This window comes from Pholis gunnellus (genome assembly GCF_910591455.1).
Source record: "Pholis gunnellus genome assembly, chromosome: 16".
Taxonomy (NCBI): Eukaryota; Metazoa; Chordata; class Actinopteri; order Perciformes; family Pholidae; genus Pholis; species Pholis gunnellus.
The window spans coordinates 873599-899775 of record NC_136543.1 but is presented as its reverse complement, the minus strand read 5'-3'; the positions used below and the strand labels follow the sequence as shown (position 1 = coordinate 899775).

The window sequence follows — 26177 nt, the reverse complement described above, 5'->3', positions numbered from 1 at the left end:
TTACAAAATTAGGCTAAAATCAATTATCAGCCCTGCTCAAAGTGCTATTCAAATTTATTGAGGGAGAAAAGAACTCCAAAACCGATCAGGAGGCATAAGAGCACCATGTTGTCTTCCTAGCTTCATGTCCATGGCAACTGGTTTAACAAGTAGTGTGTTTGAGCAGTCTAGTCTGAAGTCACAGTAAATGACAGCACAGTTTGTTGATAGCAATGAGCTGGAGCTGAGGGATGTGGGAGGCAGAGATACAAACCTGTTTTCTCTAGCAGCATGGATAATCCCAGAGAGATGGCAAAACAGATAGGAGGAGGCACAGAGAGATACATATCAGCCCACCCGAGAAAAGGAGAGCCGGTCAGGCTGTGCCTGGAACAGAAATAGGATGGAGCAGAGAGAGATGGACATCACGTTGCACAACCAGATAGAAGGAAAGAATAGCAGCGGCAATGAGAAGAAAGAACAACAAGGAATAAGAATTAAGAGAGCGGGATCGGTGTCAGCCCGTCACTGTGCTGATACATTATTAAAGATACACTGATGATGATCGTTTTTTAAGATCTTTTTTTTTACTCTTTACTTTTTTGGCATGTTCAATCTTGACCTTGAAAATAGTAGTCAAATTCTTGCATCCATTCTATTAGTGACATGACAAATAAAAGTACTAGTAATACTATGACTAAAATGAAAGTAGTTTAGACAAAAAATCTTTACCAACGATCCCCTTACAACCTTTTAATAGAAAACTGGCAGTGGTAACTGAGCAAACTCCATCCTCTGACGAAGATTTGGTTGCAAGTTCTGGGAAAAAGGTACCTTTACAGAGAAGAATTCAATTTATCGGCCAAAAAAGTTTACAAGGTAAACATACATGGCAGATTGCAGGGCTTAAGAAATACAGTTGACAAAAAAACTGAGCTATTAGGGGACTTCAGGGCCATACCCCCTGAAAAACGTTTGATTTCCCTGATCTAAAAATGTGCATTTTAAGATGTCTTTTAGTTGCTAAAATTGGATAATTTAGCATGAATGATATGTAAGCAGTAATTCAAGAAAATCAGGTTAAATGTTGAGATGAATGATCCAATCAATCCGGGAATCCAGAAGAGGCTAAAACGATCACAAAATATCTGAAAATCAATGTTGACAATGTTTATTTTGAGTGTTGAAATAAAAGCAAATTCACAATACTGTTATTAATACTATGTTATTACACTATGATCATGCTAGGTCTTTGTGTGGTTAAATTGATTTGATAGATTCCACTGTATAATCTAAAGAAAATATATATTTTTGTGGTAATGTAGTTTAAATTGGAACAGCACAGGCACATAATGCTAGCTGCTCTTCCTCTTACATCTCCATCACCTTCTCTCTCTCTCAGTCTCCTGATCTTGTCCCGTATCTCTTCCCTTCCCAAAGCTGAGTCAGATCATTAGTAAACACATGAAGACTATATTCAGGTGAAAGTGAATATAATTATGGGCATCACTGGCCACTGTTAAACGTAGCGCGACCACACAGGAGCTATTGGTCAGATGATTTATGGGGATGAATTGCATTGAACTACAAGCAGTCTACTAGTTTAACTATCAAGTTGTCTGAATTACGCTTCACATGGATTCAGCTGTCTGTATGACATTTTCCTCAACTTGTTGACAAAATCACATATCCACAGTGTTAATTAATGATTTTGTAGTAACAACACAACCATCCACGTCACTACGTCACCACACACATACACTCACACAGAGACGCACAAAAGCAATGACAAATGAGCGAGTCTGTAATCTCTGCATTGTACAATATCTTTGCTGCACCAAATTCAAGTTATTTTAGTCGGAAAATACCAAGGTCCTGGCCTGGGTGACCTCAGTGGTGGGCATGTTAACACATTACAGAAACAAATATTTTTACAAGGATCCCTTAAAATAATGTGTAGGGGTCACAGAGAGAAGAGGAACCAAACATCCAGAACCACCAGCACCAACACCATCTACTTGGAATGTAGCATGTGGTTATTTGATTCATTGATAATAATGATTTGTTAGGGAGCATGCAGCACGAAATCACATACTTATGGCTTAAGGCTGTTTTTTGACCTTGAGGCCCTGTCTTGTGAAGGGTGGGGGTGTGTGTAGGGCATTTAGTCCTGATCTAGTTTTAATACCGTTATTAATTCACTTTCACGTTATCTAATTATGTTGATAGACATGTCAATAGACCTTTTTCCCCTTATTTTTTCATTGGGGCCCCACAGTGTTAATCCGACACGGGTCCCTGTATGATTGAATTGAAATGAATGAATGAGTTTCAGTGGACAATTCATGCTCCCACAACGGCCTTAATGAGGCTTTTCCATGCTTGCAAAAATACAATTGGTACAAGAGAATTGTAATTGTAATTAAATTGTGGACATGACAGAACAAAGAGTAATGCACGAGCTAAACTCATAGGAAGGGAAGTGGACCAGTTGAAACCAGTAGTCCACAAGGGGAAGTTACTTTGACGCGTAGCCTAATTACCATTTGTCCGTGAAGGCTGGCGGTGTGGTGGATCATAGAGAGACGGAGGGACGGGGGAGAGGGGCGCTTGTTGTTAGAGGAGCCGGAAGAGGAAAGCTAAGTGCGCGGGGCTGTGCTAAGGGATTGCAAATTCAAAGTGGTTTGTGAAACAGAGAGACTGCACATCCCTCCCTCCTCCTCCTCCTCCTCCTCTCACACTCTCTCACCCGCTGCTGCTGCAGTCAGCCTCCTCTAACGCACAGACCTGCGCGCTGATCACGGCTCCCGTCGTCCTTCCCTGTTCTCCGGAGGGGCTCACCGCATTCCAGCAACACGGTGGCGACTTTTTCCGTCGTGAGATTGACCTAGCTTCAAAATTGACCGCTCTCCCATTAGACGTCAACGGATTACTGAAAGCGGACATTCCCGGTGCTTTGTGGTGCTCCCACACGGCACGTTTTGCGCGTTGTAGGGAGCATTTCGGCAGGAGAGCCGTGAGTATGTAGGCGGGTTGATGAGGACGGGCACATACACGTCGACAGGATCCGGATTCAATACAACTCTTGCTGTTTCCTCATGTGCTCCGTGTAGATGATTCCATAAAGAGGAGTCGTAACGATCTATTATCCCTCAGGCCGAATATCACGGGGCTTCTGAGTTTACTTTCAGCACCTTGGAAGGCAGAAGGAGTACGAAGTCTGCATGGTTTAATCCCGGATCTCGCTTTGATATTCAAGTTCAGTTACCAAACAGCAGCCCGCTCTCATGTGACTGAGCTGTGTCTGATCACTGGTTTGGTGTGGCATGGCAGAGACCATTTATTATCACTACATAATCACCTCCATGGTGGTATTTTAGTTGCAGAACAGCAGATGGGTCAGATTGTTTTATATGAATCACATTCATTTGTCAGCTGTTAGATTCTATGTTTGTAACAAAAATGCAGTCAAATTAAACTTCTTGTAAATTAGTATTATAAACGTGCTCCCATCTCTGAGGATAATCAACTTGTGCCGCTCATGGGAATTCCTTCCTCCTGACCCACCTACACTAAACCCTGCAGACTCCAGGTTGAACAGTACAGGAGGAATAGAGTGACTTAGCTGACTGAGCCTTCAGTTTCCAGCAACTATGGCTCCACTCTGCCAAAGCCTCCTCCGCAGGGCCGTACTCCGCTACTCTCTGACCCTTACCCTCACTGTCCTCCTCTCCTGCTCCTGCCCGGCTCTAGGCAAGAAGAAGCTCTACATCGGAGCCCTCTTCCCCATGAGTGGAGGCTGGCCTGGCGGACAAGCCTGCCTCCCCGCCGCTCAGATGGCTCTGGACCTGGTGAACAAGAGGGCTGATATACTGCCGGACTACGAGCTGGAGCTGATACACTATGACAGTATGGTGAGTAACTAACCAACTATGAGCTACTACACAGTCTATTTTACCCACAGTATAGACACCGTTCTTCCATCTTGGACTACATTGTAATATTAGTTGATTAGAATCCGAATACTCTCTGGACTCTGCAACATTCTTGCAATTATTAGCATAATTTAAGTATTATTTTATGTAGGAATCAAACAATTAGAAGACTAATGCTTTATAGAGAAGTTAAAAGCCCAACCTTTGGGTTGCCAGTTTGTGAAATCTCCCTTTTACTTGTTACAGCATTTGACCACTATGATTTCTGGGCTGCAGACGATCTGGACCCACAAGTGATTAACACACAGCTGCAGACTTGATGATTAAAGACTTTCATTTAGAATGCTAGACTTGAAGGTTAATTAGAAAGTGTAAGACCCACGAGTATTTATTAATGGCTTACCAACATTTTAACAAGAATACGGGATAACTACAAGTAAAGGATAAACATCCGCCAACTGGATTTTTCACAACCAAGCAACCCAACATGTTTATGTGTTAATGACTTTAAACTGATCTAAAAAAAAGAGTGAGTTATTAACAATTGATACAACAGTCAGTTCCATAAAAGGGCACACGTGAGGTTGTCTTTGTGGGGATAAATTATAGATCTCCTAATGTACTGATCATATTCATATCAGCCCTCAGTAGGTAGAGCGAGTTGTCCTTTAAACACAAGGTTGGCGGTTTGACCCCCTGCTGCTCCTGTCTGCATGTCAAAGTGTCTTTGAGCACGACACTGAACCCAAGTTGCCCCCGATGGGCGGGCTTTGCATGGCAGCTCATCGGTGTATGAAAGTGTGTGTGAATTTGTAAAACTATTTGCCGGCTAAGGTTAGTCCACCCATCTTTGGAGTCCACACAGCAGACTGTTTCACTGTGGCTGTTTTATTTATAGCTCCACACTGTGATTACTTTTTCCACATCATGTAAGGCCATCATTAGCAGTGGCGGGCCGTGCATTTCATACCTGGGCCTTCACTGCTGAAATACCACGTTATAACCATATGATGGCGCCACAGCTAGGGTTATTATTCGTTTATTGGGCTGTAACTATATAACGTTACGTATTCGTATTAAACCGTTCGGTACGAGGCTTACAAACCGAACAATACGTTTGAATAATACTAGTGCATTTGGAAAATGCAGAAGCTTAAATTGTAGGAAATATAATGTTTTCTGCGCTCACTAGGAGACAACGGTCTGTGTGACCTCTGAACCGGAACAAAAACTGGGGCCCCGCAAGTGTTCCAGGAGGCTAGGCTAACTAGCTTAACGGAAAAACAACAGCAGTAACATGCATTCTGCTACACACTCAAGGGCCATTCAGATATTAGATGTAAAAAAACTAACCAGTTCACTTACCAAATGCTGATCACGTCCTCTTTTCTTTGTTGACAAAGAGTTTAATCCCACGGTTAAATCCCAACTCACAAATCCGTTTCTCTTCCCATTTCAGCCATTAAGTGTTTAAAAACAAAGCTAGGTAAAAAAAAAAAAATCTAAGCCTCTGATGGCTACTTTAAGTTTCGTTTTTCCAATAGTCACGTGCTTGCCCACTAACCAATCACAGCGCACGCTGCATCTCACTGCACATAATGCTGACGTAGTTGTAGGCCTGCAAGCTGCTCTGGCACGTCAAAGAATGTCAAACTAAAGATCTGATTGGTTGAACACTATGACACTCAACGATATCGTCCCCATTCACTTAAACTGCACATGGATGCACTTGTGAGTCTGCAGGCCTGGGGCCTCTCTTCTTACCGAAAGACACAGAGGTGAAATCTGATTGGATAAAAGCTCTACTTAAAACAAGCTGCACTGGAAGCAGAGCAACTGAGGAAGACAGTAGCTGTGCAATGAGAAAATAAGATAATGTGAAAAATATTTTTATAAATTATGATACATGTAGTGTATTTAAGAAACCCTGTAGCGCCATTTGTATCATATTTGCTACAACAGTTTCAGAGACCTTTATGTAATTAACATGAGCAATACTTTCCTGGAAAAACGTATTGTATACAATCCTATACATGTCTGCTGCCATCTGGTGGATTTTCAATGCACTGCAGGCAGTAGCAGGCGTTTCAATTCCATTTCCAAAATGGCAGCCGTCATGACGTGACTCGTTCCGTTTTCGGCAGGGTAATCGTTGCTAATTTTGAAACAGTTACGGTAAGAATACAATTTATAGTGTTACTAATATTTCAATATCAATATTTTCTGTATTGAAGCAACCTATAATTAATTAATGTTTCATTATTTTTTTACAGTAAAATCATGTTGAAAATATAGGTATCAAATATGAGACAGCAGGTATATAAAGTAAGAATTCACCTGTAAATCCTTGTATTGTATTTCATCATGCAATCTGGATTATGCCATATCACAATGCCAAATACTGTTTTGATTATTTAATTAAACTAATTAAGGTAGAAATGTCATAGTAAGATATATTGAGTTGAAATTTATGTTTTTATATAATAACAAATCTTTGGCTATCAAAATCGTTTGTTATATTGCTTGTTTCAAAAAAAGAAACGGACTCAATTTTTTTGTTTTTACTTTTAGATGGCAAAAAGGTAGTGTTATGGGACATGTGTGACGACCCTCTCTGCCCTGTCTGCCTGTTCGTTTGGCTGCCTTCCTTGCAGGTGTGGCAGAGGGTCGTCAGGCAGAGTGGAAACACCTGAGGCCATTAGCAACACTGGCCCTGTGTGCCAGAGCACCCAATATAAAAACATTCTGGACTCTCATTTGGCTTCTCAGTTGTTCCAAATGTTCAAAAAGCAATGAACATCATTTGTTATTGTTTGTAAAATAAAAATTGTTGTGATAAATAAATTGCTAAATATACCTGATGTAGCAAATGTGATACAAAAAAAATATCATATAGGTAAATAAAAAAAAAAAAATGTATATATATTTTTGGACTACAGGTCCAATAAACAATTCAATATCAAAAATTCAGAATTTTCTGAATATTATTTGATGGTTCAGGCTTCACAGGGTTAAGAAAAATTATTAAATTATAAAATAGCTATAACTTTGGGATTCTGTTTAGACCAGCAGAGAAGGCTTTGCAGGCCCTGACGGCCCACCACTGATTAGGATAATTGGCAGTCCTCTGTGTGTTGTAGGTTTTAAACTGCAGCATTCAGCTCTTAAAATGGGTCGCAGCCCCAGAGAAACGTTCTTCAGTACTGTATAGTAGCTTAACTGTGTGTGTGTTTGTTTAAGAACAGCAGCTATACAGTCTGCTCACATTCAAACAGTACTACACTCTCAGCTAATGGCTTCCAGTCTGCTCACCTAAGAAACTTTCCTGCTTGTCTATTTCTGTTGGCTTTCATTCAACCTGAACTCCAAAAAGGGTTAAGAGGGTTGTCCGGTAACTGCAAGGTCGACGGTTTGATCCTTGGCTGGGATGTGTCATGTGTTGAAGTGTCCCTGAGCAAGACACTGAACCCCTAACTGCTCCCGGGCGCTTCTCAGCAGCCCACTGCTCCCTATAAGCTAGAGATGGGTTAAATGCAGAGGTCAAATTTCGTGTATGTGACAATAAAATCCTAACTTTAAAAACATTAAGAAAGCAACACAACATCTTTAATTCAAAATCTGTGCAGGAAAATGGACCAGGGAACAGTGGTAGAGGAAACACAATAAGAAGAAGAAAGTCGAAGAGTAGAGAAATGAAAATGTGAAGGTCAGGATGATGGATAAGCACAAAGTGAACACATATTTAAGTATAGTGGCGGCTGTCAATTTCAGCAAACATGATTTGATGCAAAAAAAAAATTAAGGTATCAAACACGCATTACTACTTTGCAGTTACTACTTTTGCCAGCTCGCCTGTAGAGACTAGTCCGGACGGGAACACGCAGCTTGGGCTGAATCTATTTGAGGACGCTGATTGGCTAAATTGTATGTCACACATTTATATCTTTAATCAGCAATTGGCTAAACTGCTTCATAGACCCGCCTCTTTTGGGGTAGTTTCTCCAGCACCCCAGCCAGCTGAGACGTGCACACGCGGAGAGGACGGGCAGGAAAGGCATATATTTACCGCAGATATCATATTTTACACATATTACTGGGTGATTCCATATTTCAAAAACACAAATATTGACAATTTGTATAGTTTATTATTATATATGAACTATGAAAAAATTCTGTTTGTTTTTACAAAGGCTTCCTAAGGTCCCTCTCACCAATTACAGAGGCAAAGGCAACATGGATTAGTCCACCCTCTGCTCTAGAAGCAGCTATGAGCCAAGGGAATGCCAGTCAGATGATCCACCATCCTTTTCATTAAAAGTATGCAAACAAACAAAGAACTGAGGAGAGCATACTTTTTAGATCATGGTGATCAATGAGGCAGAGTGTGATTAAAATGGTTCAATTATGTTAGCAATAGGCCTATCGTAGGCTTAGCTTTAATCCTTTGTCAACTCAAACAAGACAATTTCATTATGAAGGTCAATATGGTATACCATAAGCAGGTTATGTCACTCCTGTATGCACAATTTGTCCACACAGACCCAGATGTTTATTTTTTCTCCCTGATTTTCACTGGAAAAAGGCAGAGACCTGCTGTTTGACCGAGTACTGCACACAAAGACCATAATCAGTTAATAGTATAATAAACTCTAAAGACAGTGGAGATGGTTGTGTGACTCCCCCGTCGACGCGGTGGAGTCCTTCCGCTTCCTGGGCTCCATCATAACCCAGGACCTCAAGTGGGAGCTGAACATCAGCTCGGAGGCGACAGCTGCGGCTCGAAGGTGGCGGCGGCAGGAACTGGAGGTCGCTGCGGCTTGGAGGCGGCTGCTGCGGCTCGGAGGCGGCGACTGCAGGTACTGGAGGTCGCTGCGGCTTGGCGACGACAGCTGGAGTCGGCCGAACCGCTGACCGGACACGGGAAGCTGGAGTCGGTCGAACTGCCGACAGGACACGGGGAGCTGGAGTCATCTGTGGCCCCGCGGAGGCATTGGCCGGAACTGGAACCCGCTGCGGCTCGGAGGCAGCAGCTGGAACCCACATTGGTCCGCTGAGTCCAACAAGTCAAGGTTCGCCTTCTGGACACTCCGAGGCCCTCCAAAGGCCAGGCGGGTTCCCATAAACTGTTCATACAACTCAGGGAGAAAGCGCTCCAAACGGTGGTCTGCTGAGTCCATTTCGGGCCAGATCATTCTGTCACGGGGTCTTGTCAAATGCAGACAAGACCAGAAGTAGAGTGAAGCAGGTATTCAATGAATCATGAAATCAGAACAGGAAACTTACAGGAACACAACAGGGAATCCACGGACGAGACGAGGGGGGAAATCCAGGAGGACGAGGCAGGGCAGGCAGACGGGGAAACCGGGAACAGGACGAGCCAAACAGGCGGGTAGACATGACAATTCTTCTTCTTTTAAGTTTTATGGCAGATGGCATCCAGTGAAAGGTGCATTCCCACCACCTACTGTGTTGGAGTGTGGACCAGAGTAGACATGACAATGATCTGGCAAGGAGTTTATATAGTGGCTGGATAGAGGCAGGTGAGGGGAGTTGTGCTGATGAGGAGGGAGTGCTTGATTAGTGAACAGAGGCAGGTGAAGGGAGTTAGGCTGATGATGAGGGAGGCTGACAGGTGCACTGAATGAGCTGATAGGTGAGTGAGAAATAAAGAGACAGGAGAGAAGGGGCAGAGCTGTGACAGATTGTTGTTGATTGTTAAATGTTATGCACCACCTGTCATGTCAAATACCTTGTATGTTCAACATACCATGGCAATAAACGGTTCTGATTCTGAATTTGAAAGTGACTGTATATATAATTTTGTACATGTATAGTCTTCCGACCACTCAAAGCTCTTTAACACTACATGTCATCATTCACCCATTCACACCCATGCATACACGGATGACGGGGGACCATTCCACAGTCCATGCAAGGTACCACTTGCCCATCAGGACTCTATCTAACATTCATACTACATTCACACACTGCAGGCATAGGAGCAATTTGAGGTTAAGTGTCTTGCCCAAGGACACGTCGACAATGACTAGTGTAGCCGGGGATCGAACCTCTGATTAAAGAACGACCCGCTCTACCACTGAGCAACAGTCGATACATGTTAGTTGTACAAACAACTAATTCATGTTTTTTTATTAGTTACACAGACAAATTAATAGCTCGTGAAATATTCATCCTTTGGAGTCATAATGTTGACATGGAACCTGCAGTAACGGTTGCTACGATTGTTAATAATTATTCTAAGAGTTGCTATTTCTGTAAATCCACTGGATGTAACAACTTATTGACAATAAACTGCATGGACAAAGAGGGGCAGCTGTCACAACCTGAATGTAACCAACAGTGACAGGATGGACATCCATACATACTGCCTTCCGAGTCAAATCAAATCAAATGATCATGCAGCGTTTGTGAAATGATTTAGGGTTAGGGTTGATTACATGTTTTGTTTCTCTGAAAGGCACCAACATATCAGGGATTAAGGATGTTTTTGTCCAACATCATTTTCTTTGACTGTTCAGTACACATGTTTGTTACTCCTCTCCTACAATTTGGTAAATACATGTTTAAGCTTTGTTAATAGCTTGTAACTCCCCATGTAACACAACTTGTATCTGTTTAAGCTTGGAAGCCATGGGTCTCTATTTCTAAACATCTGTGAGAGGAAGCTATATTGAAGCTTTCATCTTCTGTATCAACGTGTGCAGAGATGGTTATAGTATTAATTTTTAATTGGTATGTGGTTTTAAATTTTCTTTTTTGAAGTCTTTCACTGCCGGATCATAATTTCTCTCATTTCTCTTTTTCTCACCTGAGCCTCTCCACACACTTCATACCAACACACACACACACAAGCTGCTCTATGGATCCCCACTTCAATGGGTGGGGTGAGAGGGGGGGTTGGCATGACAACAGTAACTAAGACAACTACAGTTCAAACAAATACAGATTTGGCTCCCAGAAAAAGGCAAGATCATGCACCATTAGTATCATTGCACAAACAGGAGCAGATGGCTCGTCTGTGTGAGAATGCCATATTGAGAGCAGTTAGCCAAATCTAAGAAGTGCTGGCCGGAGCACTCATTGATCACAGCCCTCTACACCACTCCACCACTCTGCCAGGCCAGCTGCACATCACACTGAACAGGATTTGACCGATCTCCTGCTGATCACAGTCCAGAACGGCCTCATCAGTTAGTAAGCAGAGCATTTATTAAGCTTTCTTCTGATCTGGTGAAATGATGATGTGATGTCCCGCAGCGCTGAAAGTTGAACGCAGGTCCCAAATGTTCAGAGTGAAAGGGGGGGGCTACAATATCTCATTTGAATGTGTTGCTGATTTCCCCTGAGTGCCGGGGTTAATCAATGAGTCAACTGTAAAAAATGCAGCTCCGGACTACGGTGGGCCTGCTTTATAAACCAGTCTATTTCATTCAGGACTTAAGTGGGCAGCTTTCTCCAAGCTGCTTGTTAGGTGAGGAGAGTTAATCCAGCGCATGTCTCAGCAGCCTCCTTTAACTCCAAACAAATGGATTTTACCCTCACAGAAAGGATGTAGAGCTAGTTGCTAGGAAACAGCTTGGGTCCATGTTTACATCCTGTCTGCTATTGATGTTGGCAAACTCTACAGCACAAAATTATGTCAAGCTGATTTTAAATGTTTATGGTTTAACTGCCATGACCCCCTGACAGAGTTGTTCCAAACATGTAGAAATCCAGTGAGCCATTAAATATAGCAGCATTGTCATCATTTGTCCCACAAAGGAAAGGTTGATTTTACACTCAAAGCAGACTGTTGAATATGAATATATTCTATAGTCAAACTGCAAAGGCATTATTTTAATTACAGTAACTGCAAAGATACTGTAATTAAAATACAGTGCAATATGATTGAATCTTCATTCAAAAGGCACACGGTGCAATTTAAGAAGTGATGGTGTATCTGCTCTCTGTTCGGTAACATGTGAGAAAACCATTTAGTAGATTGTATGTTATCCCATATAATGACAAGCATTAACATCATTTAAAGTCAAAATGAAAATAAAATTGTCTTCACTGTACATTTCCCCATTTATTCATTGATTTTTATCCATCACTCTAAATAAAAGATTTAGACATTTTTCAGCTCTTTCCATTGTGAACATGGGTTTGAACATTGTATGGATAAAACTGATTATTATTACATATCAGACAAGGAAGGATGAAGGAGAACAACTCAGAAAACAAACTCTTTTTACTGGATGTGTAAGAAAACAAATAAACTCAGTCAGCACTTGTTAAGGAGATCTTAAACCAGAGGAAGATGTGTCGACACATATGTGAAGTGGTCAGAATCCTTTTAAAATTAGGGCTAACCTACAGTTTGCACTATGATGTAAATGAAGATGATCAATCTTCTTCCACCAGCCTTCACACAAATTGTATCGCCCACCCACTCAGATATCGCACCAATCAGATTACAGTCCAGACATCCCTAGGTGGCAACAAATATGAATGCCCCATGGAACACTTTTTCTTGGTAATTACAATTTTGGCCACATAAGTAAACAAGTCCGAACAAACACCAGGCAGATGTATATTGATTTTTTAGTAAAAATAATTTGAATTTAATCTTGGGGTTCACCAACCGAGCTGCTTGTATTGATCTTTGTGTATGTTTTGTTTGTGTGGGTCATCTGTTGAGCTGCAATCCTGGTGGTACCCCAATTTTAAGTCATTATGGGCATAAATTGGCATGCAGGGAGGCAATGTAGAAGCCGGAGAATGGCCAGTGGTGGGTGTTACCAGAAAACAGACTGGTAGAACATCTCCAACATCTTGCTGCACACATTGAAGAATCAAAGTTTCCTCAAGAAAAAGAGTCGACTCATCCCCTTCTTGTACACAGCGTTGATGTTGGCCTTCCAGTTGAGGCTGTTGTCGATGGAGACACCCAGGAACTTGTACACTTCTAACTCACTAAGCCTCGCCTCCAACCTAACAAATAAACTACACTTACTCCTAGGGTTGTCGCGATACCAAAATGATGACTTTGATACGATACTTGCCATAAATATCATGATACCCGATACTTACGATACGATACCAGAATTTGATACAATACCACAAATACGATAAGATACTGGTATATTTATCTATAATAGTAATAAATAAAACATCTGTATGGTTCCCTTTTTTACCAGCTTGTTCCTGCCCAGCATTTTGAACACTTGTACCCCTCCCCTCAGCAACCTGGTACCAGTGGGAAGCAAATTAAGAGGGGAAAAGGAGACAAGGACAAGCAGATAACATGCATGGGCTATCGTTTAATGATAAGGAGCTCTGGACAAAGCGTCTGCCACCACATTGTCCGAACCCTTGATATGCCGAATATTTAACCAATATGACTGTAACATCAGTGACCACCTTATCAATCTCTGATTTGGACAATGCAAAGTGATGAGGAAAGTCAAGGGGTTATGGTCGGAACCAATATAAACATAAAAATGTTTTAGTGCCCATATCAATGCAAGCGCCTCTTTTTTTATCGTAGAATAATTTAACTGATACAAATTAAATTTCTTCAAAAAGTAGGTCACTGGTCTATCAAAACCCAGATCATCAATTTGCAACAGGACAGCAAATTGATGATCGCCCCCATGTGACTAGCATCCACCTGAAGGGAGAACGGACAGTCAAACCGCGGGACTGCCAAAACCGGGGCACTACACAACAATGTCTTTACTCTTTCAAAAGCCTGTTGACTGACAAGGGACCAAGCAAAAGTCACTTTTTCTTTCAGTAAATCAGTGAGTGGGGCTACCACTTCAGAAAAATTTCTACAAAAGCTTCTGTAGTACCCCACCAGACCCAGGAAACGCATCAGTTCCTTTTTTGTGGTAGGTGTAGGATAATGTGGAACATCTTGGACTTTTTCCTGCACCGGACAAACTGTACCCTGCCCGACCACCCGACCCAAGTATGTCACCGTTGCCCTCGCAAACTCACACTTGGCGAGGTTGACGATGAGACGCGCCTCAGCCAAGCGGCCGAACAGAGCCCGGATTTGCTCCAAATGAGAGGACCATGTATCTGAAAAGACCACCACATCATCTAAATAGACTGTGCATCCCTCCAAATCCCCCAGAACGTTTGTCATAAGCCTCTGAAATGTTGCCGGGGCATTACGCAACCCGAAAGGCATAACTCTATAGGAGTACAACCCATTCGGTGTTATAAACGCAGAAATTTCACGTGCCTGCTCCGACAACAGAACCTGCCAATACCCTTTCAGTATGTCAAACTTACTAACATACTTGGCATGGCCTACCTGGTCAACACAATCTTCCATACGCAGGAGCGGAAAGGAATCTGGTTTAGTCACCGCATTCACCTTGCGAAAATCAGTACAAAAAGTATTGTCCGATTTTTTTTTTATTGCAAGACAAGAGATAATACATAGTCATGGGGATGCCCAACTTGACGACGAGGGCTCAGCAATTCCATAATCCAACATGTACTTGACTTCAACATCCAAAGATTTTCAGGATTAACGCGATAGAATCTCTGCCTAACTGGCTGAGCATCTCCATCATCTATATCGTGCTCGATGAGGTGTGTCTGAGTAGGAGTGTCACCAAACAAACAAGCGCTGATGAGTTCAGATAGATCTGCCTGCTTTAACCCAGCAACACACGACGTAATCTCATTCACAAACTTCTACGAGTCCATCCATCAGCCAACTCAATGACCTAATGCGTACCGGACTAGACGAGCCCCCAATTTGTCACGACCCGGCTCTTGAGCCATGACAAATACGGGAGACACATGGGTTTTTAAACGGAAAGAGGTACATTTATTGCTCAACAAATGAAACATGGTGCTGCAGGAACAGAGGAGTCCGCGGACTGCGGCACCCCAATACAAATACTTAACGTCAACACTGTAACCTCTTCTCATTTTGTTGATTATGTGAGTTGATTTCTCAATGTTTTAAACTAAAGTTTTGGCCAGATCTTACACATTGCACATTTAAGTTTTTATTTGAGTACAGCATCTTTTAAATGACTCTGATGGGGTTATTTGTTGTTTGCTAAAAATGAAAAAAAAACCAGCTGAAAATTGGTGCAGTCTATGTGACATTGCTTTGTGTCTATTTTGATTCAAACACTTGGGGTCGCCTAAATCAGGATTTATTTCTCTTTTTTCACAGTGGGTTTTCAAGGACCTGCAGACACTTTTTAGGGGATTTGAATCTACTGGACTAACTGATGGGATTTTGGTAATACACTAGGAAAGCAATAAATTGTAATATCTGTTAAATACATATAGTGTGTGTACGTACTGTTGAAAGTGGAGGGAAAACACGGTATGAACACCTATAACAAGCTCACTAAAACAAGTTGTTAAAAACAGAATTCATTATGGAATACACTGTTCTTTGTACATCATGCTTCATATAACCATATTCAACCTGAGTCCTGAGACAGCATGTCTCTGCGTAATGCCGGGGAAAACATTTACCCACCAATCAAGCCTCATTATATTGATCGACACAACTGTGTTCCTCGCTTTCCATTTACAGCCTATAGTCAATTAAGAATCAATAAGCTATTTAACTGATAAAGGTGAAGGTGTGGTGGTCATTAATCATTTCATGATCATGTTTGGAAGATTGAATGTTATGTCATCATGTCATTAACATTTGTCATTGTCACAAAGCAATGATTATGCAAATATATGTATGATCAGACATTACATTAGAATAGGGTTGACATTCCTCAACCTCACTCACATTTTGTCACTTCATTCATGATGCAGATACACCATGCGTCAAATATGATACAAATACTGTATATGTCAAACATGGATTGAAACATACATTTGTGAAATGACAGGCAGAGTCATCTCCAAATGAAACACTTTTTTATTACATGCTACTTCATGTAGTTTTTGTGTGTAACATTGCTGCAGTGACCATGCAATGGAGACGCCACTGTGCTCCACACTCTCTTTCTTCTACAGTCTCCTCACCACCACAGATAGTCTTATTGATAGCGGTCAGTTTCAAGCGGAGACGGTGGGCTTCTTAGGAAACAATTACCAATGTCCAGACCTCGGTGACCTCATAGCTGGCTACAAATGATGATTAAACCAGAAGCACTTTTCTCCATCCCAAGATCCATCCATCCATCCATTTTCCTCCGCTTATCCGGGGTCGGGTCGCGGTGGCAGCAGGCCAAGCAGGCTGACCCAGACTTCCCTCTCGCCCGCAACATTTTCCAGCTCATACTGGGGGATCCCGAGGCGTTCCCAGGCCAGCTGGGAGATATTATCCCTCCAGCGTGTTCTGGGTCTTCCCCGGGGTCTCCTCCCATTTGGACGTGCCCAGAAAACCTCCAATGGTAGGCGTCCAGGAGGCATCCTAATTAGATGCCCGAACCACCTCAGCTGACTCCTTTCGATGCGAAGGAGTAGCGGCTCGACTCAAAGTTCCCTCCTGATGTCCGAGCTCCTTACCCTATCTCTAAGGCTGAGCCCGGCCACCCTACGGAGGAAACTCATTTCGGCAGCTTGTACCCGCAACCTTGTCCTTTCGGTCACAACCCAGAGTTCGTGACCATAGGTGAGGGTAGGAACGTAGACCGACCAGTAAATTGAGAGCTTTGCCTTCCGGCTCAGCTCTCTCTTCACCAAGACGGTCCGGTGCAGCGCCTGCTTTTTGAGTCGTGTGATACCCCGATAATTCGAGCACACTCTCCGGTCCCCCTTTTTGAAAATGGGAACCACCACCCCGGTATGCCAGTCCATGGGCACTGATCCCGACCCCCATGCGACACTGAAGAGGCGTGTCAGCCAAGACAGCCCAACAGTGTCCAGCGCCTTCAGCATCTCAGGGCGGATCTCATCCACCCCCGGCGCCTTGCCACCAAGGAGCTTTTTGACTACCTTAGCGACCTCTGCCAGGGATATGGGTGAGCCCCCCCAGGTCTTCAGGCGCTGCCTCCTCTGCAGAGGACATGTTGGTCAGGTTTAGGAGTTCCTCAAAGTGCTCTTTCCACCGCCCGACGATGTCCCCCGTCCGGGTCAACAGTTCCCCCCCCTGCTGAGAACAGCCTGGGGTAGGCCCTGCTTTCCCTTCCTGAGCCGTCGGATGGTTTGCCAGAACCTCCTTGAGGCCAACCGAAAGTCCTTCTCCATGGCCTCCCTGAACTCCTCCCATGCCCGAGTTTTAGCACCCGCGACCACCGCAGCTGCAGTCCTTCTGGCCTGCCGGTACCTCTCAGCTGCTTCAGGAGACCCCCGGGCCATACAGGCCCTGAAGGCCTCCTTCTTCAGCTTGACGGCTTCCCTCACCTCCGGTGTCCACCACCGGGTTCTCAGGTTGCCGCCACGACAGACACCGATGACCTTCCGGCCACAGCTCCTAGCGGCCGCGTCCACAATAGAGGCTTTGAACATGGTCCATTCGGATTCCATGTCCCCAACCTCCCTCGGAATGTGTGAGAAGTTCATCCGGAGGTGGGAGTTAAAGACCTCCCGGACAGGGTCCTCCGCCAGACGTTCCCAGTTCACCCTCACTACACGTTTGGGCTTACCGGGTCTTTCCAACCGGTTCCCCTGCCATCTGATCCAACTCACCACCAGGTGGTGATCAGTTGACAGCTCTGCTCCTCTCTTCACCCGAGTGTCCAAGACATACGGCCGCAGATCAGATGATACGATTACAAAGTCGATCATTGATCTCCGGCCTAAGGTGTTCTGGTACCAGGTACACTTATGAGCCACCTTATGTTCTAACATGGTGTTCGTTATGGCCAAACGAAGAACCTTCCCAAGATATTGGTAATATATACACCCTTGGTGTACTGTTGGCGTGGGGCTCCTCTCTTGGTTCACTTTCTGATTCCACTACTGCTGATTACCCACTCACGGCAGGTTCACACACCTGCCGTGAGTTCCTTACCCAGTGCCAGTTAGCTTTTTGTGCCTCGTAATTGAGTCTGCTAAGATAGCATATGAAGCTTAAACAGAAGTTCAGTCAGGAAGACTATCTTAACACTCTTTTTCATTTATAATCTCTCAGTCTCTCTCTCCCTGTGATTACTCTATCAGCTGATTGTGGGCGTTCACTTTACATTAACCAGATTCTGCACAGTTTCCTTAAACCAATCACATCGTTGCTTTCAAACTTTAAAAACAATTCTCATTCCTGCTGCTATCAGTTGTTATTTCAGCACAATCGGATGTGACCCTCCTCCACCCCAGTAACCTCCAGTCAGCATCACAGTCATTCATCATCGGATTGCAGCAACTCCCTTCATCACCACCAGTGTCTGAACTCCAGGGGGATTAGGCCTTATCTGACCTCAGCATCCCTACCCCTCTATTATCCTACTTCAGGATGTCATCCAATCGCCAAAGACTTTGCACTATTCAATTTGTATGCATGTGTAGTAAATTCTTGGTAAATTCTAATGAAGTCTCCTGATTGAAATATAGTAAATCTGTTGAAGGAAGCCCCATTTAGCTTGTATAAAGCCCTCTATGAGCAAGGTTCCCTCACAGCCCATTCATTTCGAGTCCTTTCAGCAAAACATAGGCTTGTTTATGACTATCTTATACAAAGTCAGTCAGCCAGTCAGTCAGTGTCATGTGGGAGATTGTGCTGAATGCTTAGCTTTAATCAGCACAAACAATTCTGATGTTGGTGTTGTTATTTTAAAGATGTGCAAGGGCTGGTTGGGGAGCCGTGAAGCGGTATCTTCTGTGGATCTGATGGCTCTCTATGTAAACTGGTGAGGATCCAGGCTGACTCGGATGCTGTTTTTGATGAGCTGAAAAAGCAGTTTCTCAAAGCACTTCATCAGAATGTGGCAGAGTTTAACAGCGCAGTAGTAATTTAGAAGAGACACTGGAGACTTTTTAGGTACAGGAACGATGGTGTTTGTCTTGAAGCAGGTGGGAACTCTCCTGTGACAGAGATATGTTGAAAAGAACACATGACATAATTTAGCTGGTTGGTACATGTTGTCAGGTCCAGCAGCTTTACACATATTTACTCTACTATTTACCACATCATCAACACATTTGCTTATATGATGTCACTGTTGATTTATATTCCTTCAGATTGATGTCATTCTCCTGAATGTTGGCATCCCTGAACATGTGTCTGTACATCCAAAACAGTCCTGTAGAGCTGTTGTAGGTTCATCTGTCCACACTTTAACTGTTTTTTCTGATGGTTTAGCCTGTTAATCAGCTGGGCGTATGTAGGTAGCAGGAGCTGGGAAATAATATTTGATTGTCCAAAGTGGGGCGGGTGAGGGCTTTGTAGCTGCCAGGAATAGTTGTGTGAACATGGTTCCCTTTGATGGAGATGTGGACATATTGGTGGAATTCATGTAAAAATCAATCTAAAATCACACTTTGAGTTGGAGACATTGAGTTTGTAAAAAAAATCCTGTTTGTCATGTAGCCTGGTTCTAGACCACATGTCTGATTTTGTTTCCAATAGCTCTCATGGCTGTTTCCCTAGTTGAAGAAACAATCGACCAATCAGAACTTTGTAGGCTGGATAAAGAGTAAAGCCATCATCTTCCTATATAGCTAGTGCATTAATGTACATTAATGTACATTAATGAACATGGCCACAAAAGAGTGTGTGGAAGGATGTACAGGTTGTTGTAAATCCAATTGGGAAAATACGTGTTGCATATTTCCTTGATTGTCATGAAAAAGGTTCACTGCTCCGAGCACCTGCGACTCTGAGTACTTCCTGACTGAAAATGACAGAGAGTGGCAAGTCAGTCTGATTACCAGGCTTATCCAAAATAAATAAATCAAATTAATATACAAACATACGTGAAACATACAGTCTTGGACTGGACTTTACAGTATATTTCTCTGTTTCTTCTTTTCATATTATAATTTTAGAACTTGCTTTATGTACAAGTAACTGTATTTACTGTCATAAAAATGCCTTTTCATTGTGAAACCTGTGGTCATCTTGCATATTTGCATACTTGCATATATTTATCTGATGATACTTTTGTAGGATGTTGGGCACAGTGTGTTTCTTATGCTGACTTTCCTGCTGTCTGTGTCTCTGTGTGTCCAAAGTGTGATCCAGGTGAGGCCACCAAGCTGCTGTATGACCTTCTGTATACGGAGCCCATTAAAATTGTGCTGTTGCCAGGCTGCAGCTCTGTGTCCACCCTGGTGGCAGAAGCTTCTCGCATGTGGAACCTCATAGTGGTAAGGACTTTCACCTTTCTGTCTGTGAATCTTTTATGAAGTTTTCATAGTTCACTTACTTCAACATAACACTACAGTGAATGTAATTGTTTCATGGAGCCACAGAGTTGAACCCTGTCACTGCTTACCAAGAGGGCCGGCCGGCTTGGGCCCTTCTGAGGGGATTTTGCAGGTTAATTGTTGACTCCATTGTAAACTGCCCGTAGGTGTCAATGTGAGCCTAAAAGGTTGCTTGTCTCTATGCATCAGCTCTGGGACAGACCTTTAACACGGCACACCTGTTGACATGTAACACATCAAATGTGGAGGATGGCGCTCGTGGCTGTGCTCTCCAAGTCAGGCCTTACCTATCGCTCTACTTGCTGTTGTCTTTACATTTTCTATCTGTGCAGCATGTAAGGACCAGAATTAAGTATGACAGGGCAAGCTTATTGTAGCTAGGTGAGCTTGGTGACAACAGAGCTACATCGTCATGGTGGAGTTACACCAAGCCAGGCCGCAGCCTGGGGCTTCTCCGTCAACCAGAGGCCGCCAAGGAAACGTGGCAGGCGGGGAGGCATCCAGCAGAGACTCCGGCGCCTAGTTAGCAGAGTAAAGGTGCGTTCAAACTAAATGCGGCGCGAATTATTCGCCCGAGTAGATTACATACAAAGTCTATTGAGATGCTCCCTCTGTCATCAGTGACGTCCTGCTGTTGTTGAATCAGGAAATAAATACTGTAGCCGTCTGTGTTCACCCAGAGCTCTACAATACCTCATATTAGTAGAGACCGGACCAAACTATGTGTATAAATGTGTGTATAAACCATACAAACAATGAAAGAGATGCTGACCTATATACACCGAGATGACATTATTTTGAGTGTTGTTGGAGCTGCTACAATGTTAGCTTAGAATAGCACCAACCGATCTGAGCTCCAAAACATGAATTCAAACTTTTTACAAATCGGCATCAGTATGTAGTTAATTCGGTGTACCTTTTTATCTGTTTATTGCAGTTAAATCACAGCAAAATCGGTTTATTTTGTGTTCATACAGCTGTAGTAAACCAGCCGATGTGTGGCTTGCTCGACACAGTGAATACAGCTTGATAAAATACACGGACCTCCTCCGGATGATGTTATGAACCCAGAAGAACGACAACACAAATGGTCCCCGGCGAGTGAACGTGGTGCGAATGACGCGATTAAGTATGTATATGTGTGAACGCACCTTATTGCTAACCCTACCGGTCATAGTTTCCTGAAGACCTGTGCTGTTGGCAGGGGTGTACATAGACATTTTTAAATCCTCTCTCACACAAGAAATAGTCCCGAGGTTCTTCAAGTCCTCTTTTATAATACCGATTCCAAAGAAACCAGACATACACACGTTGAACGACTTCAGGCCAGTGGCACTGACTATGACTAGAACACTTGGACATTAGCAGAACCTATGTGCACATGCTCTTTTTGGATTACAGCTCTGCCTTCAATTTAATCATGAAGCTGACTGTGAAGCTGGCAAACCTCGGGGTGCCAACATCCACCTCTAACTGGATTTTGGACTTCCTGGTACACAGACTACAGGTGGTGAGGATGGGAGATAAGATCTCTGCAAAACTCATAGTCAGCACAGGAACTCCTCAAGGCTGTTGCCTCAGCCCTAAACATTATGCTCTGTACACATGACTGTGTTTTCACTGAAAATAACAACATCATTATTAAGTATGCAGATGACAAGGCCATCGTTCGCCTGATCAAGGGTATGGATGAATCAGTATACAGGGAACAAGTTGATAAATTCATCGCCTATTGGGGAGGTAATTTACCTTGTTCTCAACATAGACAAAACAAGGAAATTAATTCTGGACGTCAGGAAGAGCGCCCACCCTCTGCAGCCTCTCACCGTCAAGAAGACAGAGGTGGAGCAGGCTGATAGTTTTAAGTTTCTTGGCTCCTACCAGACTAACAACCTAAGCTGGGCAAAAACACTGCGGAAACAGTGTGATACCCCATTAATTTGAGCACACTCTCCAGTTTTGAAAATGGGAACCACCATGCCACTCCACAGATACTGTCCCCAACCTCCAAACAACACAGAAGAAGTCTGCCAGCTAAGACAGCCCAACAATCTCCAGAGCCTTCAGCATCATCTACTCTTGGCGCCTTGCCACTGAGGAGCTCTGCTTCCTTCACAGAGGACGTGTTGGTCCTTCCGAGTGTCCACTATGATGGTCATATCAAACAAAACACAGAAGTGATCCGATAAGGCAGTATCAAAGACCATGACATTGGAGATATTAAGACCTTTGGAGATAACCAGGTCCAGTATATGGCCTTTGTTGTGAGTCGCTCTTTTACATGCTGAGAGAGCCCAACGTTTTCAAGACTAAAGGAAAGCATTTCTATCAATTGGGTTATCAATGTTCAAATTCAGTTACAATAATGGAAATCAGTTATGCAAAGTTATCAAAAAAAGTGGCTGAATGGTGGCCTATAGATATTTAAAAGAATAGTTTTAGCACTGCTATTTAGTCTAACAGAGAGATATTCTATGGATTTGTATTTACCTAATGATAATTGCTTGCACAAGAACACATCTGAATATAATGGCTAATCCAGCCCTCCTTCCTGCATTAACTACATCCAAAAAGTTAAAGTTAGTGGATGCTGACATGAACAGCTGCTGCCCTGTTGCTTTCATCCAACCAAGTTTAAGTTAAAAACAATGTCAAGTTTATGATGTTAAGACCCAAATCTATTGTTTGCTGCACAACGACTAGATAGGGATGCAGCCATTTTCCGGTTGCTTCTATCTATTGAAGACATCTATGATGTAGCATCCAACAGACAGATCAATTACACATCACTGTGGCTGTCTAGAGGTCATGACCTGACAGACCAACATCTCTGAGTTAAGAGCAAAGTACAGCATTAATGTCATTCTGCTCTTTGGGGAATGCTAGGAAAGTGCACTCACACTAAAAATGTTTCAGACTTATTCCTTCATTTGTTATATGCACTGCTATTTTTATTTTAGAAAGAGCTTTCCCTTCAGTTACTACAGTAAGACTGTGACTTCATAATGTACTAACTAAAACTGCAGGCTATCTTCAGGAAAATTGTAATTAGCACAACACATTTGATTCAGTATGATTTGGATACATACCAAACATTAAGATACTGTAAAGTGATTATGGCTCAATTATCATGTACTGTATTATTACAGGCTGTTTGCAGGGCCTCTAGCTCTCCACAGAAGTTTTCATTTAACCATGAATTAATTGGGTGATATTTAAGGCGGATATGGAAAGTGTGGCAAAAAAGATTGTATGAATTGTGTAGTTGTTTTGAATAAATAATGGAGCAGCGGAACTTTTGAATTATGTTACTGCACTTCCGGTTTTTATGCAAGTTCATTGTTTGATTGATTCAGAAAAGATAGATAAAATATAACACACATGGAACATTATTCCTCCCTCAGCAGACTTTATCGCTCTTTATCATCTGACTTCCTTCTTAACTCCTTTCATAAGTACAGCCATGTAGAGATTCATAGAATGATGCGTAGGGCCACTGACCAAACTGCCCTTTTTTTCCCCACTAAACACCAACTGTGACAATATGAAATATGCAATATTGTTGACAAAAAGAGGCAAGACTAAAAAGTAGTTTGAAAAATGAAATCGTCACTAAAATCTCTCTTTTTTCCTTTACCTTCCAACTTCTTTTCCCTTCTCTCGATAACTTTCTCTCTGTCTCAAACAAACGTCTTACTCTGTCCTTCTTGTCTCAGACTTGTGTTACTATGAAAACTAATGTAAAAGTTAGAGGTTTGCATGTTGGTCGGTGCCACTCACTGACCCCAGCATCATTAATGAACGCAGTCATGCATTCAACACTCAACTTGTGTTTTTCATCAAGACAAATCTCATGTTTGACTAAAATGAAATTTCTTTGGTTTTGGCTAGACTATGTGACAGATATTTGACACAGGACTAAGACTAAATAAAAAAATGCAGTTTAAGTCATCAGGAAGACACTGGCTTTAATGTTTCTGTTTCCCTGTGTCTCAGTTGTCGTACGGCTCCAGCTCCCCGGCTCTATCCAACCGCCAGCGTTTTCCCACCTTCTTTCGCACTCATCCGTCTGCCACACTGCACAACCCCACTCGAGTGCAGCTCTTTCAGAAGTGGAAATGGACCAAGATTGCCACCATTCAGCAAACAACAGAAGTGTTTACATCAGTGAGTTGTGTATTTATTTAAAATAGTTATGAGCACCAAAGTTATACAAGAGTTTTAAATTACAAGACACCAGTTGTTGTCATTTAAAGGTACTTTCACAAACTTTGTTTGAATTTCCAAAATGTCTTCCCAGCTTTCATATTTTATATTCATCTGTGACCTGACCTTCCGCTAAACCCCTTCCCTTAACAGTGATTGCCCATTCATAGCTTAGCAACAGTAACTAGGCACAGCAGGCCTGTCAAGCTTTGAATTTCTGCACATGTTGAAGTGGTGTACATGGGGCCATAGTAAGAGTGATACTTGGCTTTTAAACATTTGAATAAGTTGTCTTCAATTCAATTCAATTTATATTGTACAGCCCAAAATCACAAATTTGCCTCAGAGGGCTTTATGTGTTTCAAAGTTTCAAAACATCATTTGTGTGCTTTGCTCCAGAAGTTTTCATATATTTTTCTCATTTCCTATTTCTCTCCCCTCCCTTATCTCCCTCATCACCTATAACGTCTAACCTCCCTTGATTGGTTTCTCTCTGCCCCCGCACCCGCCATCATCTTTCTAAACCACAATTGCTGTTCTTCAAATTTATTTTTGCAACCTACCATTCCATTATCCCTCTCACTCCTATTCTGGTTGCTGTCTCTCTCGCCCTGTCATCTTCTGCATTCTCATGATTGTGTGTGTGTGTCTCTCCGTGTTTGGCAGACTCTGGATGATCTGGAGGAGAGGGTGAAGGAGGCAGGGATTGAAATCAGCGTTCGTCAGAGCTTCCTCACCGACCCTGCTGTGGCTGTCAAAAACCTCAAGGTGCCAGATTTTCCTATACTTACATACCAGGCAGCTGAACAGCAATCAGTCAGGCCTTGTCTGATCTGTTCACCACAGACAGTTCATTGATACATGGCAACAATAGCCCAGAAAGTACAGAAGCAGTCTTATGCCCAGAATGTAGAGTCATCTCTATAGCTCAAACTGTGGCTCAAACTATGACAAATGCTGAAGCTAATATTGAATCTCTCAGAGATACAGCACCATTAATGATCACTACAATATGTCCATCTCCAAAAATATTCAGGAAGTGACAGCTTCTCTGTTGAAATAGTCAGTGTTTTTTTTCCATTACGGTTGTGGCATCTTATAAGAGCCGTCCACACCAAGAGTGATAACCATACATATATTGTTTTAAAAATCATTCTAACTCAAATGGATGGCGTAGTCTTGCCTCCTTGTGATCAATTATCAGTTAATAATCTGGCCCAATAATTAATATATTACATTGGGCAAGTGACTGGTGGCACACGGCAATTTGCCATGCTGGGAAGCCCCAACATGAAAATATGAAAAACAGATAGTTTTGTGGTCAGAATTGGCAGATACAACATTTAGAAAGCACTTGATTTTTCTCATCTTATTCCTATTAATAAATATATGAATAATAATAATAATACAAATCTGAATACAGTTGAAAAGTAGCTGTTGCTGTGCATCTTCCAGCACCAGGAGAGGAGAGGAGAGAGAGATGCTGTCGATTTCAATAAGTACACTTTATTGCTGATAGAAATGTGTAAAAAGATAATTTTATTAATCCAACTTCTTGTGTGGAACAAATACTACTTTAAGTACTACAGTTCATACATCGATCTATATATCCTTTTCTTACCACTTATTCGGGTCCGGGTCTTGGGGGCAGCAGGCTTAGAGAGCTATTCCAGATGTCCTTTTCCCAAGCAACATTTTCAAGCTCGTCCCGGGGTGTTCCCAGGCCAGAAAAGTTAAATAATC

At 42.6% G+C, this 26177-nt stretch overlaps 1 protein-coding gene across 1 annotated transcript in view; it reads left to right on the top strand.

The window, feature by feature from the left end:
- Positions 1 to 3407: 3407 nt before the first annotated feature.
- gabbr1b (gamma-aminobutyric acid (GABA) B receptor, 1b) overlaps positions 3408 to 26177 on the top strand; it is a gene marked incomplete at its 3' end in the record, with an annotated part of 107052 nt that continues 84282 nt past the window's right edge. Inside the window, exons 1-4 of the mRNA XM_079176599.1 lie at positions 3408 to 3893; positions 20034 to 20168; positions 24225 to 24395; positions 25101 to 25202. Of these exons, the coding sequence (XP_079032725.1) occupies positions 3633 to 3893; positions 20034 to 20168; positions 24225 to 24395; positions 25101 to 25202 (669 nt within the window). The 5' untranslated portion in view covers positions 3408 to 3632. The remainder of the gene's footprint in view (positions 3894 to 20033; positions 20169 to 24224; positions 24396 to 25100; positions 25203 to 26177) is intronic.